Source organism: Meleagris gallopavo, chromosome 6, assembly GCF_905368555.1.
Source record: "Meleagris gallopavo chromosome 6, MGAL_WU_HG_1.1, whole genome shotgun sequence".
NCBI lineage: Eukaryota > Metazoa > Chordata > Aves > Galliformes > Phasianidae > Meleagris > Meleagris gallopavo.
This window is the reverse complement of record NC_139409.1, coordinates 47,328,948-47,344,533: the sequence shown is the minus strand read 5'-3', so window position 1 is coordinate 47,344,533 and position 15,586 is coordinate 47,328,948. Positions and strand designations below refer to the sequence as shown.

At 38.1% G+C, this 15,586-nt stretch overlaps 1 protein-coding gene across 4 annotated transcripts in view; it reads left to right on the top strand.

Annotated features, from left to right (window-relative positions):
- The window catches only part of AVL9 (AVL9 cell migration associated), a 35,303-nt gene extending 25,031 nt beyond the window's left edge, over window positions 1–10,272 (top strand). For 2 of the 4 annotated variants that reach the window (XM_003207302.5, XM_085226629.1), the window contains exons 10-16: window positions 466–1,010; window positions 3,719–3,853; window positions 4,647–4,866; window positions 6,248–6,365; window positions 7,293–7,346; window positions 8,012–8,100; window positions 8,732–10,272. In XM_003207302.5, coding sequence (XP_003207350.3) covers window positions 466–1,010; window positions 3,719–3,853; window positions 4,647–4,866; window positions 6,248–6,365; window positions 7,293–7,346; window positions 8,012–8,100; window positions 8,732–8,826 — 1,256 coding nt within the window. In that variant the 3' untranslated portion in view covers window positions 8,827–10,272. Of the gene's footprint in view, window positions 1–465; window positions 1,011–3,718; window positions 3,854–4,646; window positions 4,903–6,247; window positions 6,366–7,292; window positions 7,347–7,995; window positions 8,101–8,731 lie in introns of those variants that run through there. The other 2 variants (XM_085226630.1, XM_085226631.1) reach the window with 2 other exon arrangements.
- Window positions 10,273–15,586: the final 5,314 nt, after the last annotated feature.

The window sequence follows — 15,586 nt, the reverse complement described above, 5'->3', positions numbered from 1 at the left end:
TGGTTGTATGTACCACCTTACATGGGGAACAAATTATATGAAAACAGAATTGTGTTGAAATGCTGCCTGAAAAACAGGATAACTTGTAGACTTATGTGTGTAGTGTGGACATACCTCCTAATGTTGTTTGCACTGTCTGAATTACTTCTTGTCTTTCATTAAAGCCACTGGATCTTCTTTATTAACTGTGGGTAACGTAGATGTGACTCTGAATTAGCCAAGTTCCTTAAAAATCAGAAATTTTCTGCGTGAACTTCTGAAAACAAAACAGATAAACTCATACATAACCTTACTAATTCTTAACTTACAACCAGTCTTCTCAAAACAAAAAGTTGAGGTAGGCCTCTTTTCTGAAAAGAGGGGTTTTTTTTTGTTTGGTGTTTCTGTTTGTTTGTTTTTTCTTTTTTCCCAAAGTAGTATAGAATATGTGATATGCTGACTTTAACCTGTGATGTCACTTTGTAGGTATGATTGAGCACGGTCTTACTGACAGCTCACACTATAGACCCAGAAAAAGTATATCCGAGGATGCTGGCTTGCAAGAAACTACACCGTGGTTAGATAACTCAACTTCTGTGTCTGCTGGTGGTACTTCAAACACAAGCTTGGGAACAGAGAAGGGAGGCAGGAAGATGGCAGGAAACCATTCGATGGAAGGTCAGAAAGCAAACATGCCTTTCTCCCAGTCAGAGAAGACTCATAATGGAGCTCAGTCCTCCAATGGTACTGTGCAACATTTGGAAGTTCCTTCCCGCACATCTCCAGAATCCTCTGAAAGTGACTGGGAGACCTTAGATCCTAGCATTTTGGAAGAGGCTGGTATGAAAGGAGAATGTGAAAAAGCAGCATCAGAACAGGTAGAAAATCGTCCAAGTGAATGCCTGAGCTCTGAAAGTCTTCCAATCACTGTGCAGCCCCAAGCAAACACAGGACACATGGTGCTTGTTCCAGGACTCATATCTGGGTTGGAAGAGGACCAGTATGGTATGCCATTGGCTATTTTTACAAAGGTAAATAGGTTGTTCATGATATCTGGTAACTCATAAGGACTTGTCTTTGTCAGAGTTGTCTTGTAATTTATGGTTAACTGAACTCCAAATATACATTAGGGGACTACAAAACGTGGAGGCATGGTCTCTGACAAGTGACTGCATGTTCATACGCAGGTGGAAAGCATGCTTGTGTGCCTAAGGGATGTGTGCACATGCGTTCCACTTCTCTTTCATACATATGCTTAGTACTATTTGCAATTCTACAAGATCGTCACCTCTCAACCCGGCATGGTTAATGAATGGTGTGTATCAGTAACTACTGTTTTCTTTTACTCTGGAGAATGGTTGATCTAATCTGTATGGGTTGAGATCAGAGTACTTAAGTGTTTAGATATGTTAATCCAAACTAATTATGAAAGCTGTATCTTATCTGTCACCTAAGCATGCTTTCCTTTTTTTTATGTGTATATTTTTTCACACTTCCTTGTATGATAACTATTCCTGGTTGTGTGTGGCTCTTCCCTGTGCAGAGTGCTGAACTGCTGAGCTTCAAGCTTTCACTAAAAAATGCCTAACTGAACTCCGGGTATTCAAAAGTTTCTTTAGGGGCTCTGATGGGCATTGTTAGTTAACGAGCAGTTTGTCTACTAGGGCTGGTTTTCTGTCTAAAATGGAAAAAAAATGCCTCCCTTTTAAGGGTAGCTTTGTTAGTAAGAGAAGATGGTATATCTTTTTGTTTTCTTTTTAATATGCTAATTGTTTAAGCAGATGATTGAGATGTATCTCTGCAAGTTGATGAGGTTACAGAGGCATTTCTTCCTTTGGAGACGTTTATTTGCATTTTCTTGCAGAACATTTTGTTTAATAATGGCACTTGAGCTTCTTGGAATACCTTTCATTGGTAACAGCACAAACAGAAGCCAAAGTGAGCAACTCAAATGTTATTTTCCCTATATTGCCTCAAGTCACTGCTAGAGAAGGGTTCTCAACACAGAACTACAGTCTGGTGTTTGTCTTCATGGTCTTATCTAAGCAACAGAATAGCCTGTAATTTGTGTTTAGTTTTAGTTCTATTGAAAATACTAGATTGAAAGTAAGAAGCAAGTGATTGATAGGAGGTCCTATGGGTGCAAACTTAGTTTGCTACTAAGCTCATAAAATGGAAAAGCAAACAATTTGAAGGAAGCTGGCATTTTGTATGTTTACCTTCTGTTCCACATAGGCACTTTTCATCTGAGTTCATCTGATGTAATTAAAACAGAAATGGTTCTACATCTCAAACCTACCAGAAAAATCTGATCATAAGTTATAGTTTAACTGCTTACTGGAAGTTGGAATCTTTTAGAGCTCTCTGAACATTTTTCTGCCATGCAATGGAAAGACTAACAAATCTGACAAGTGTGAAAAGGCAGAAATTCTGTGAGATGGTGCAAGAATGGATCCAGGTGCACCGCAGCACAGGGAAACATAGGTTGTGGTACTTGTTTCTTTAGTAGCAGCTCTGTAAGGTCTAAAACCCTTTTTTTTTTTTTGTTTGTTTGAACATGTTCACTGAAATAAACACTGTTAGAGTTATACAGGAAGGTGAATTTTGGAACTGACGCTTGATCTTTTAAATATTGAATGATTTCTAATAGTTACTACTTAAAGTAGCAACTGTTGAAAAGCACTGGTTTCCTTTTCTTGCTTATTAAGCTGTATTTTCAAAAAAAAAAAAAAAGTTTTATGTTGGTGATTCCATCTCAAAACACTGTTGCTCTTTCGACACGCACAGTTTGCTTTCAGTTGATTGTCATCTAGAAAGCCATCCTTGCATCCAATATAACAGAAGGGAGTAGCTGTGCTCCTTTCTTCCATATGTTTTCAGTTACTGTGTGATGAAGTACATGTGCTTTTTAATTCTGTCCAGTATACTGATAGCTCTTCTGGGTTACTACTAGTGAATAACCCACTCTTTGCCATCTGTAGCTGAACAGCTGGAATTAGGCTTGAGTGCTCAACTTCATGGTTTTGCTCCTCCTGTATTACAATTCTCCTTTTAAATAACTACAGCTGCTTCTCAGAAATCTCTGAATAACTCACCTCAGAGCCATGTAACTCTTCTTTGTAAGTGTTTTGGGTTGGTTTTTTTTTTTGTATATATTAAATTGGAGTGTAGAATACGAGATTTACATAAGCATGGAGTAGTTGAAGAGCGCGGCGCATTGCTTTCTATCCTGTTCTTTTAGAGCAGGCATGCGTGTGCCCATCAAAAACTGACTGCTGTCTCTGCACCTGGGAAATTTCCATCCTCCAAATGCAGACAGCAGTTATGTTTCTAATTCTCTGACACTGAGACACATCAAAAGACATCGTGGTATGCAAGCAGAGAGATGAATCTCTGTCTCCACTGAGTTCCCATCTCTTAACTAACCTGAGCCCTCATCAATTTATATTGCTTAATTCACTTGTAAACACACTTGATTCCATTCAATTTGTATGGTATTGTAGTTTCAGTCCTGAGACTTGAGGGCAGCACAACCTCTTGGAAAACTCACCAAGTGTGGAATCTGTTTGCTTTGCTTTGAAGATGTAATATTGTGAAATTATAGTAGCCAGAGTTGTCTGTACTGGGTTCAGTGTAATGGCTTTTATTAATTAGGGGAAAAAAAAATCTGAGTATGGACCAAAAAAAAAAAAAAAGGTTTGTCTTTGTATTAATCCTCTAAATGTCTGTGTTGCTTTAGGGATACCTTTGCTTGCCATACATGGCACTGCAGCAACATCATCTTCTGTCAGATGTGACGGTCCGCGGCTTTGTTGCGGGAGCCACCAATATCCTGTTCCGTCAGCAGAAACACCTGAGCGATGCAATTGTGGAAGTATGACTCTTTGTATTCAAGCTTCTTGAATTGAACAAGAAGGGGGGGGAAAAAAAAAATGTTGCGTTTTGAGTGTATAATTTCATGCCCAAATTTTGAATTACTTCTCTGTGGAATAAGAAATTCTGAAGTTTAGTTCATTTGTATCAGGGTAGGACGTAACTTTACCTGTGCAAAATCGTGTGTCTGTCTTGATGTTAGATATTGTATTTGAATTTGCAGATTATTTTTTTAAAACACTTATTTTGTCACTAGTGTAGTTCTACTTCTGAAGTCGTGGTTTTTTTCTCATGGCTTTGTAGTAAGGTATTCAAAAATCAGTGCCTGCAGTTAAGGAACAGTTGAGAATACAGCTTATTAACGTGGACTTTGGCTTGATTTCATCAACAGGGCAAACAATATCTAAGAAAGCACTGTGTCTGTTCTACTAAGTGAATACAACTATATTATCAAAATTTGATATCCTGAGATAGCTACGTGTTGGTAATCAACTTAATAAATTGAAATGAAAATCAGTGAGCCTCTAAGAAAACACACGTGAGCACCAAACTTCCTCTTCTAAATCTTGTCAAATGAGCAGGCTTTGCTATCTACTAAGAAGATTATCAGTTTCAGGTTGAATTAAAGCAATATCTGACACTGACAACTGTTCATTCAGAATTTCATTGGTCATTTGTTTCTTTTCTGTATTTGTTGAAACTGTTGGGTTTAGATTTAGGTAGGTTCTCAGTATGCTGTGCATGTAAGCAGTTGTATTTAGATAAATTTTTACCCTCGGAATTATTTCAAACAGATAGAAGATGCTCACGTACAAATCCACGATCCTGAACTTCGTAAGATCCTGAACCCTACAACAGCTGACCTAAGATTTGCAGATTACTTGGTGAAGCACGTAACTGAGAACAGAGATGATGTTTTCCTTGACGGCACCGGATGGGAAGGAGGAGATGAGTGGATCAGGGCTCAGTTCAGTGCTTATCTTCATGCACTGCTTGCTTCTGTGCTGCAACCAGGTAGAACAAATGCCTTGTCCAGGGCCTGAGATGAGGGTGGGTTTAAAAAGTATTTGCCCTCTTTTGTTACGTGTGTAGCCTGTCATTGACTATCCCTCTGCCTAAAGTTTCACTTTTAGGCTGTTGGTTTTTTGTTTTTTTGTTTTTTTTTCAGTTGTCCTTGACTCTCTTTGTTGTTCCTTGACAAGATTATTACTAATTCTTCACAGCCTTACAGACCTACTTTCTCTTTGACTATCTCCTTATTGATTTTAATTAAGCTTTCCTTATAAGTAGAATCATATAATGGCCTGGGTTTAAAAGGACCACAACGATCATCCAGTTTCAACCCCCCTGCTATGTATAGGATAAGACTTCTTACAAACTTGGATATCCTACAGACTTCGGTCAGTTTGGGGAACTAATTGGATTCAAGGAGGCATGAATTTAAGTGGCTGTTTTCAGGAAGTTTTACTAGTGTGTCCCATCCCTTTCCTGCTGCTGCTGTAGACTTGAGTAGGGATTCGCCTGAGCTGAAAATGTCAGCTTGAGGTTTTATCAGCATTTGTTCTCTGGAGCTCAACATCTTTGTCTCAACTCAGAGGGGATTCTCTGTGTTCTAGCCTCTCATGCATGAACGTAACTAAAATAATCAGTGGCTTATTTGTGGAAGCTTGCCTAGCACTAAGTCTGTTAACTTCATCCTCTTCATGATTGTTCTCCCTTAACACCAATTCAGTAACTCAGTTCCTGTTCTGTGGTATTTCTAAGAAACCATGGGGTTGACAACTTGAATTTAAAGTTTTGAAGATGCCAAGTTCTTTGGCAATGTCAGTATTGTAAGATGATTATGTGGTTGATAATGAAATGCTGGAACTTTCCTGAAATTTTACTGAACTGTCTGGCTCTAAAGTGGTTTCCCATAATCTGTATTTTAAAGGGGATGAAGGAGATGTTGTGATAAGTTTGTTCCCAGTAGCTTGCATTGCTGTTTTAGAGTGAATTTGAAATTTACTCAATTGGGATGAGTGTTAACACAGTACAGCAAACCATTTTCTATCTGATCAAAACTACTGTAGTCAGTTCCTATGTGGGGGATTTTTTTTTTTCTCCAGCTGAGCTCACTAAGAACTTTGTAAATTAATTAAAGGGAGAAAAAGATTGAGTTTATTATTATTATTTTTTTTTTTTTTGAGTTCTTGTTTTGTCCTGGCTTTGAGAGACTTAATAATAATAATTAAAAAAAAAGTAATTTAAACTTTTTGAAGGGCCATTTTGCAGAGCAAAGTATGATTGGATGAGAGTCTGGAAAATCTTAGCTTTTCTGCAGAAATACAGTTTTTCTTGTATTGCATCCATAAATGAATTGCTACAAGTTAACATCTTTATTTTAATTTCTTAGACAATGACAAGTCTTTGTCAGACTTTGGAACAGCCTTTGTAGCAGCCTGGAAAAATACTCACAACTACAGAGTATGGAATAGCAACAAGCATCCAGCTCTTGCAGAAGTACATTCCAGGTGAGAAACTGTGGGGATTTTTTTAGCATTTCATGTGAAATGCTCCTATTATGAGTAGTTAGGCACACAGTGTTCTGTAGAATCAGTGTCCTGCTTATTCCTGTTACAGAGCCCTGAGGGCTTTGTGACTCTGTGCAGTAAAAGATTCTGTGAATACAGAAATTGAAAATTTCTACTTTTCAGTGCCTTACTGTAATTCTGGGGTATGATTGTATGAAGAAAATTATATCCAGAGACAGGAGAAGTGAAACTTATTAACGTTAATTGCTGGCTATCACCAGCTGTAGAGAATTTGTCACTGTCTTCAGATGATTCTGCTTTTCATTAGTTACTTCCAAGTTTGCAAGGGAATGCATGGGGTTGTCACTGATAGGGATGGAGGGAAGCTGGCTAATTTATGTTGCATGTTCTGTTATTTTGGTTGTCTTGTGTGTATTTCCACTCCAAGATTAGATGATGCCAGTCTTGGTAACACTGTAGGCTCTGCATGTGTTTTGTTTAGCATGCATTTATATTGTACTGCAGGGAGCTTTGTTAGCTTTCATTCTTGCTTTGCCAGCTGACGTAGTCTGAAGAAAGTTGTTTTTCTTTAGACCTGCAAAGCTTTTTTGGTCAGCCTAAGGGATTCTTTTCCTTTTTCCATTCTTTGTCTTAACTGGAAGAAGCATCTGCCTTAATGTGAAAAGCAGGTTATTAATACCTGATGTGAAAATAGGAGGCAGCTTACACATGGATTGTAAGAAAGCTAAGACTGAACAATCAGTACTGCCTAGCCTTCTGGAAAGTGGTACAGTACCCCATCTGTAAGAGACTGATTATTTTTTGTAAGCTACAGGGACAGGTACAACCAGGAGTTGAAGTTGCTGTAGTATGGATTTATGGTAGAAAAATACTTAATGTTTTCTTGGGTTTTTCCTCCTCTCCTAGCCATCCATTTCAGGGACAATACTCTGTGTCAGACGTTAAATTAAGATTGTCACAGTAAGTATATACTAGTTTGATATGTATTTTTAAAAATGCACAGGCAAATATTAATAACAGCTGTTACAGTAATGGCCTAAACAAAATAATGGCTTAAGTTGGCCATGTACACAAAAGTGCGTTCAAAGTTCTCCTGTAAAAAATCACATGTGGTGAAGTTGTTAAGTTTTATATAAATGGGCTTATAGGCCTGAAGTGTGGACTTGAATGTTGCTGTTTAAAACTGAATAAATTTTACTTTCAAGTCATCACTCATGCAATGGAATTGATTTGCTTTTGGGTTTATCCTTTCCAAGTTAAGGAAGTGTCTTTTATTCTTTTGCATTTTTAACAGAAATATGAATTGTACTTGATAAAAAATTCTATGTTAGAGCAAGATGCAAAGCAAACTCTATTTGGAACAAAGAATAACGACTGTCAAGTAACACTGTTTTGTTTAAAGCTTCTAGATGTGGCTGAAACTTTCCAAAACCTTTGCAGATCTGATTCTGTAAAAGTATTTTGGTAAACATTTAGGAAATATATTAGCATTATGGGGCTTGATTTATTCATTTGCACACGCTTTGTAGATCTGTGTATGGATAGATATTCAAAATAAGTATTTTATTTACACCTGGAGTTCATCGGTCAGTTGACTAACAGTTGTCAGTATCTCTCCTGTTTAGTTCTGTGCAAAACAGTGAACGTGGGAAGAAGATTGGAAATGTGATGGTGTCTACCAGCCGAAATGTTGTGCAAACAGGAAAAGCTGTAGGTAAGAAATTTGTTCTAAACTGGTTTGAATCTAAGCAGTACCTTCTATTAAGGAAGCATCTTATATCTTAGTTTATTTTATTTTAATCCAAGACTACTTTATAATATTCATGCAAAACAGCAACTTTACCACTCAAAATGTTGCTCCGATTTGAGGCTCTGTGTGTTGCATAACAGTGAACTTAAACAGGAGCACCTTGCTCACATTGTCATTTTCCAGTGCAAGAGAATGGAAGATCACCAGTTGGAAAGTCCTACAGTTGCGTCTGTGGTTGCTTTGCCAGAAGTTACTCAGCTTGTTTTTTCATTCTGTAGAAGTCTTGCTGCTTTTTTTTTTTTTTTTTTTTTTTGCTACTGTGTACTCTGGCAAGGAACTCTTTTCAGCAGTAATCTAGCCAGCCTTCCAAGGAGAGGGACAGCATGGTCCATTTCCACTGAGCTTCTGCGTTCAAGTTCTTTTAATGTTTTCTGACACATTCTTCAAGCTTGAGTTTTGAATTCTAGAAATTCTAAATTGGGTAGCAAATGATTTGAATTCTTTTTTTTTTTTTTTTTCTTTTTTACTGGTAGTACTTTTTAAGAAGCTTAATAAAGGTAAAATTACACTGTTATTTTTTTGTTTTGTAATGCAGGTCAGTCGGTTGGAGGAGCCTTCACAAGTGCAAAATCAGCCATGTCATCATGGTTTTCCACTTTTACACAGTCAAACCAAAGCCTTGGGGACTAAGTGATGGCTTTGCCCAGTGCTGCTGAATATTTCAGGTGCAATGGTTTCTCTGAGCTGTAAAAGGACCGCTCCAAAAAGTAGGAGTGAATACTACCTATCCAGGACCAAAACAAGGCATATGTTGCTTTCAAGATGTGGAATGTTATTCAGTTTCACTAGAAGTATAGAATGGTGAGTGCCTCCATACGATGAGATGGCATTTGCTGGATATAGGTTATGTTTAAAATGACTACTTCAAATCTGAGCCTTTATAAAGACATTAGCAAACAAGGCTTGCTGCAAGCCAAACGTGTTTGACTTTAGATTTGTACATTTTCTTGGATGTTGAAGATATTTATGTAAAGTAGTTATATTTTTCGATCCAAGTAGCCAAACGGTTGTGAATCTTCTTTAGAAATAAGCAGAGTGTGACTACTGATTCATCTTTCAGGTTGGGTTAGAGAGCATGTCAGTAACAGTGATACGGGTGGAAGCCCAATAACGGCTCAAAGCCAGGTAGCACTTTGCTGGTTCCACCTGCAGAGTAGAATCAGCAGGGTGCAGAATAAGACTGGCTGACGTTTGAGTGTTTCTCCTTTTTCATCTATAGCCACACACAGTCTTTTGCATTAATCTCTCTAGCTCTCTTTGTGTCTGCAAGTCTGTGTAACAATTGCAAAATCACTCTCGTCTTGGTATTACACAGTAGGCCTTCGTAACGGAATGTTTTGGCAGTGTTTTACCCCAGGGTATGAACAGGATTCCAGCTGGAGAGATTTCTTCATGAAAAGTATTACAAAACAATACTCCAAAATTAGGATTGAATCATAGACAGTTTTCTGAGGTCTTGCTCTGTTAGGATATAATTACACCATCAATGTAATTATTATGTATATGAATACTAAGTATTAAAATTACCTAAGCTAGCACAGTAGCATACTGCGTATTTTTTTTGCCAGTGAAGTTATGAAGACTCTTCCAAACGAAGATTGGCTCTACAGATTTTTCTTTGCCTACTCAGGGAACATTCTATTTGGATAACTATTTTTTTCTTAAGGAAAGTAACAGCAGAATTGAGGGAGTGACTGAAACAGTTCGGTTCTTATCCTTGCATGAAGGAATATAATAGTTTATATGAAGAGATGTGACATAATGTTGTACCTCATATGAAAGGTGCAGGCAGTGGCTTCTGTACGTGAACATGTTCCACATTGTATGTTTCATGCTCCTGAAACAGATGATTTGCTGTTAGTTGCAATGCATGTGCCTATTCCTTCTAACATCCCCACACGGCGACGTTTTCTGTGCTGCATTATCAGATATTCGAACTTCTCTGTACTGGAACGCTCTTAGTTGATTCCCTTATCAGTATCTTATCAGTTCTGCCATGCTTTTTTCTGGGGCCAAGGTTTCAAGTCGTGGTTATTTCTTACATTCCTCAAATAAAATAGCTGTATGTGAGATAAATTAGACGGTTCTAGTGTAATTTAACAGGTTCTAATTTCTTCAGGTGCACTGCAAAAGCTAGTAGAAAAGGCACAGCTGCATCTCATAGTTACTGTCCAACAGTGTAATTTTCAGTGTTATTGGTACAGTTAGCAATTCAAAAACAGAAAATCTGTTTTAAGGGGTTTATTAAGCTAAATATGTATGACAGCCACAGAAGACCTGAAAGTGTACAGCTGGCTCGAGTGGCTTCATTGGAGAAGGGCAAAAAATGCTCCTAAAGCTCTTCTACATCTCCTGCTTCTGAAATACATCTACAAAACTTTATCTATTGCTCCTGGACTCTATATGTATGTGTCTGTCTTCTAAAACTTCTGATGCTCTTCAATGTCCTACTCCACGACATTCATATCTTTTTAAAGATTATGAAATACCTGTAGGAAGACCTGTGGTGACATAAGAGTAAAGGTGCAGTTATTGGTGATGATTGTAGAGCCTTCTGATTCAGCATGCAGGTAAGAAAATAATGGCTTGCTTCTGTGATCTTTTTCCCCACCACTCTGGCTGTCTCTGTTGTGGACTCAAAAATACAACCAGGTTAAGAGCGTTTTCCTTTCTTGTTTCTCAACACAAGGTTGGATTAAGAAACTTGTGTTTATCTTCAGTGTTCTTAAGAATAAGCTTTCATGCTGGCAAGTTGAGTGGGGATAAAGCAGTGGGTGGAGATGAAGTGATCTTTGTAATAAGTTGTCTTCATTAATATGTATGTTTGCTCTTTGACACTTGTTTAAACGTACTTTTGGTCTGATAGCAGCCACTGACTTTCCTCTCAGTTGATGTAGTCCTCCTCTTAATTTAATGTTTGTGATCTCTTTACGTAAATCCAAAGTGAATGCAGGCTGTTTTCTTCCCCTGTTTTAAAGCATTATTACTTATTCGAAAAGATTTATGCAGTCAACTTCTATTTCAAAGACTCTGACATCTGTTTCTGCATAGCAAGAAATAGAGAGCACTAAATCAACTGGTGATATCACCTCTAATGAGAGTCAACTGTGAAGGTATTGTTACAGCTCAGTCACAATGTACATTGCAAAGGATTTCTGATGGTTAATGTACAGCATGAACTCACCTCTGGATAATCAAGTGTAACAATTCCCTCAACTTTCTGACATCAAAGGCATCAACCTCTGCCATTTGTAGGCTAGCAGTATTTGGGGAGCTGCCTACTGAGCATACATAGACACAAATCCCCCCAGATCCACTAGACTAAGTATTGTTGACCTAATATTTCAATTGGCTAAAATATTCACTGTTTTTCATCACTTTCATGTCATAACCTTAATTCTTGAGCACATCTGGCAGCACTTTCTTCAAATGTAACAATCAGTTATCATTTTCAGATTGCTCTTCTAGTCCATTGCATTTGCACATCTGTTTTAAGCACCTTGTAATGAAATCTAGTATTTTGTCTAAACAAGCTTCTTATTTCCATAGAAGTTATTGCTAAGCAGAGAAACTAAAGTGGCAGTATTTAATTGTAAAAGTGAAGGTGTGAATGCAGTTCTTAAACATAGAAACTATTACTTGATCATTGAAAAATAGAAGCAGTGGATTTGATTTTTCTCGTGCTGCTTGAAAATAAATACAATCAGCCTATTTAAAGCTGTGTCTGCTCCAAAAGCTGTGCTTTGAGGAGGGAATCCCACCAGAACTCACTGATTTTGATATTGATATCTGCACTGCCGATCCATTTGAGACTTGTCTTCTACTTAAACTGATTGTGGCTACTGCTTTTGCAAATGTAGGATAAGGACTCTGCCTGGTACCATGTTTACTGTTCATTGTGAATTTATTTAAAGTCTTCAGTAGGTCACAGGCATCTTGTGCATCAGTCAGAACTTCAGGTAGGGCTGTAATATTCTCAGCTATTTAGCCTCAAAGATTTAGTTTCAAAATGGTGCATGGTTCGTTGGGGTGATGAGATCTAGTCATAATGCAGAGCAAATAATTGCTGCACGTTTCTCTCTCTACAGTAGCAGCCTATTCATTAAAGATTGATTTTAAAACTTCTGCAGTTGCTGCAGCTGCACCAAGGTAAGAATGATTTGACAAGTTACTGCTTCCAGCTGGAAGAAACTAATTGAATAACATTCAGATGTGGATTAGATAAAGTTTCTGTTGGAAAAACTTGAATTTTATTATTATTTTTTTTTTTAATTCCCATATGCAAGTAGTTGGTCAAACATACTAAAAAAAATAAATTCACATCATCTTTTTGCAGCACAGTTGTACTTTGTTTAGCCTTTTAACAAGAAGAGTAACATGGAGAGAATTCATAAAAAGCAGAAATATGACATTGTTATGTAATAGGATGAAAGACAGAAGGAATTCCTTCGTGCTGTTTTTAGTCTTTAATTATTATAGTAAAAGAGAGAGAGCTTAAAAAAAAAAAAAATAGGCATAGAACTTTAGTTCTGTGATGTTTCTGTTCTTGTCCTGTTCTTTATCAAACACTACAAGTACCAGTAGGAGTCACAAACTGGGAGCTGGGTCACTTCTATTAGTGCAGTGTGGTGGTGGATTTAGTATGATTATCTTGTTCCCAATAAAGTGGTGTGATTCATGTGTATGACATGACACAGAGATAGCTTCATCTTGGCTGCAGCGATGTTAAGTCTAGCTGTTTTGTTGAGCTCTTTATTGCTGCTGGGATTGCAAATGATCTAACTGTAGGCGTTTGATAGAAAGTACAATTTTTGTTACTTCGTAGCCTTGATTTACTACAGTGATTACTCTGAAAGTAATGCCTCCTATATTTCCATGGAAACTACAACACAATTACACCATTTGGTAGAGCAGATTCTCAGCTACAAGGACTATTTTTCAGTGTAGTCACCACCATTAGCTGAGTTTTTGCCAGTGATGAACAAGGAAGGGCCTGCATGCTGCACTCATAAAAATCTGCACTTGCTGTGCTCACATCCACTGTTTGGTCTCCAAAAACGTACAGCAAGTGTTGGTGAATGTCAGTGGGTGCCATTTTTTCTGCAGGGAGAAATTGATTTCCACCCCTTTGCTAAGCTGAATGTACTGCCTAGCACAAACCTTTGCTGCTCTTGCAAGTTCATGCGTTTTGAACTGCATGACTGCCCAAGAACTGAAGACACTGCTTAAATTGTACAACTCCTGCATTTTTTTTTTAGAATTTACATCTACTTCAACCAAACCACAGGAGCTTACTTCTCTGTGTTAACGCACAGGCAGGAGGAGAGAAAAGTGCACACAGATACCTTCATTACTGACAGTGATTCATTACAGATTCATTATCCTTGTGCCCGCCCCATCTTTATCATAGGATGGCCTGGGTTGCAAAGGACCACAACGATCATCTGGTTTCAACCCCCTGCTGTGTGCAGGGTAGCCAACCAGCAGACCAGGCTGTGTGAAAAACTTCCTCTTTTCTTCCACGTCAAAGTTCCTGGCTTTATCAGCCTCTTCCATACCTGAATTTGGAGATGTGTGAAGATGTACAGATTTTCTGTGAACTGCCTCCCTGGATTTTATTCAGGCTGCTACTGTGTTCCTCCAGGTTGTAAGCTCTGCCTTGCTTTACAAGTTCTTGATCAATCTGCAGAAGTGATGTGGTAACAAATATGGAGCAGTGAAAGGAGAAATGATGTGAAGTACCAGGTAGAGTTTTAGAGCTTCTTTAAAAAAAATTACCAGTAATTGTTCATGAAAGTTAATTTACCCCTCTTCTGTTCTGTGTACAGTTTGACACATTTGGCTGCCCTAATTTTGACTATTCCCCTTAGAACAAAAATTAAGCTTTCAATTAGGCATGCAGTTAAACAACTGTAGAAATAAGTGGATGCACTAAAAATGTTGGTAGAGAGTGTTCTTTTATTTTTTCAGGTACAGGGAATTGAAATTACACAGGACTTAAAGGTATTTCTATCAGAAAAGAAAAGCAAACTTTTTGCAAATATAGGAAAGCTTGAGGACATAAAGAGTCATTAGAACTTGTATGTAAATGTACTTTGTAGTCAAGTAGAGGTTGAGTAGGCTAGCATTAGGTTGAAGCTTTGTAGTGAGATACTCTTTTAGAACTCTTTGAAGGCTTTAATCATCACTGCTCTATTTATAAAATGAGAACTGCATTTTTTCAGCTGCTGTCTTTGTTCCCACTGCTGTCTAATTCTACCACTGGCGACCATTTCCAGACACATGACAAGGCTTTGCCTGCAGAGTTTCCTCCTCAAATAATGAAAAGGAACAATTCAGACTAGAGACTCGCATTTGCCAGCTGCTTTTGTCTGGGGTCAAATACTGACTGCAGCAACTAGTGGTATAAGTGAGCTGATAGTAAGCATGTCTGACCGAGTCATAAGAGAACTGCTTGACACCTGACTAGTCTTGTCCTTAAGTACTGCATTATTAAAATTAATTTTAAGTAAGGTACCACGCAGGCTTACATCGAACTGTTCTAAGGAGTATAAAATGCAGACTAGCAAGAAGTCGTGTAGTCCTTCTGCATTTCAAAAGATGTTTTTAGTTGGTCCTGTGAAGCACTGAGTGCAAGTCAGTGCACTGTTAGAACCTAGCACACTTTTTTAGGGTAAGAAATCGTGCATCAGATCTTAAACTTTCAATTCAAGTTCCCATTTAACAGAACACACCCGCTGTGCTCCTTCCCTAGCTGCAGATCATCTACACTTGGAATTAAAGCATGTCCTGAGCCTAAGGCTGCTGTAGTAGCCCTTGATGAAGCAGGCTACAGAATTAAGTAGTCCAGTCAGGCTGCAGCAAGCAAGATACCACCACCGTTTTTGCCAGAGGTCTGTGGTTCTCCAAACATTACAAAACAGCAACACTGTTCTTCTAACTTGCGCACCATTGGACCAACCCGTAACTGGTGCTCCAGGTTACAGTAACGCACTATCAGCAGGAGCACAAGTCATTCCTCCTTCTCACCTAAGCAATTCAGGCAGCAGAAGAGCTGATGAAGCAGTAAATGCCAACATGTTATTTGTCACCTTCCTTAAAGTTAGTAGTTTGCCTCTTTCTCTTCACTAGCCATCGTTAGTTGTCCTGTAAATCCTTACGTTCCACAAAATACCATGACTGGAGATGTGTCAGTTTACAGAAGTCTTAGTGGGAGTTTCAAGTTCTATGTAGTGCTGGAAATTAGGTATGCAGGTCAATAGTGATGGCTCCAAGTTTTCCATAGCTTAACTATTTGAAATAGCTTTCAATAAATTAAGAGATACTATTTGAGGGTGAGGGAGAGGGCATAACTGTGTCAACTTCAAGCAGAAAGCACACCCAAACTCAG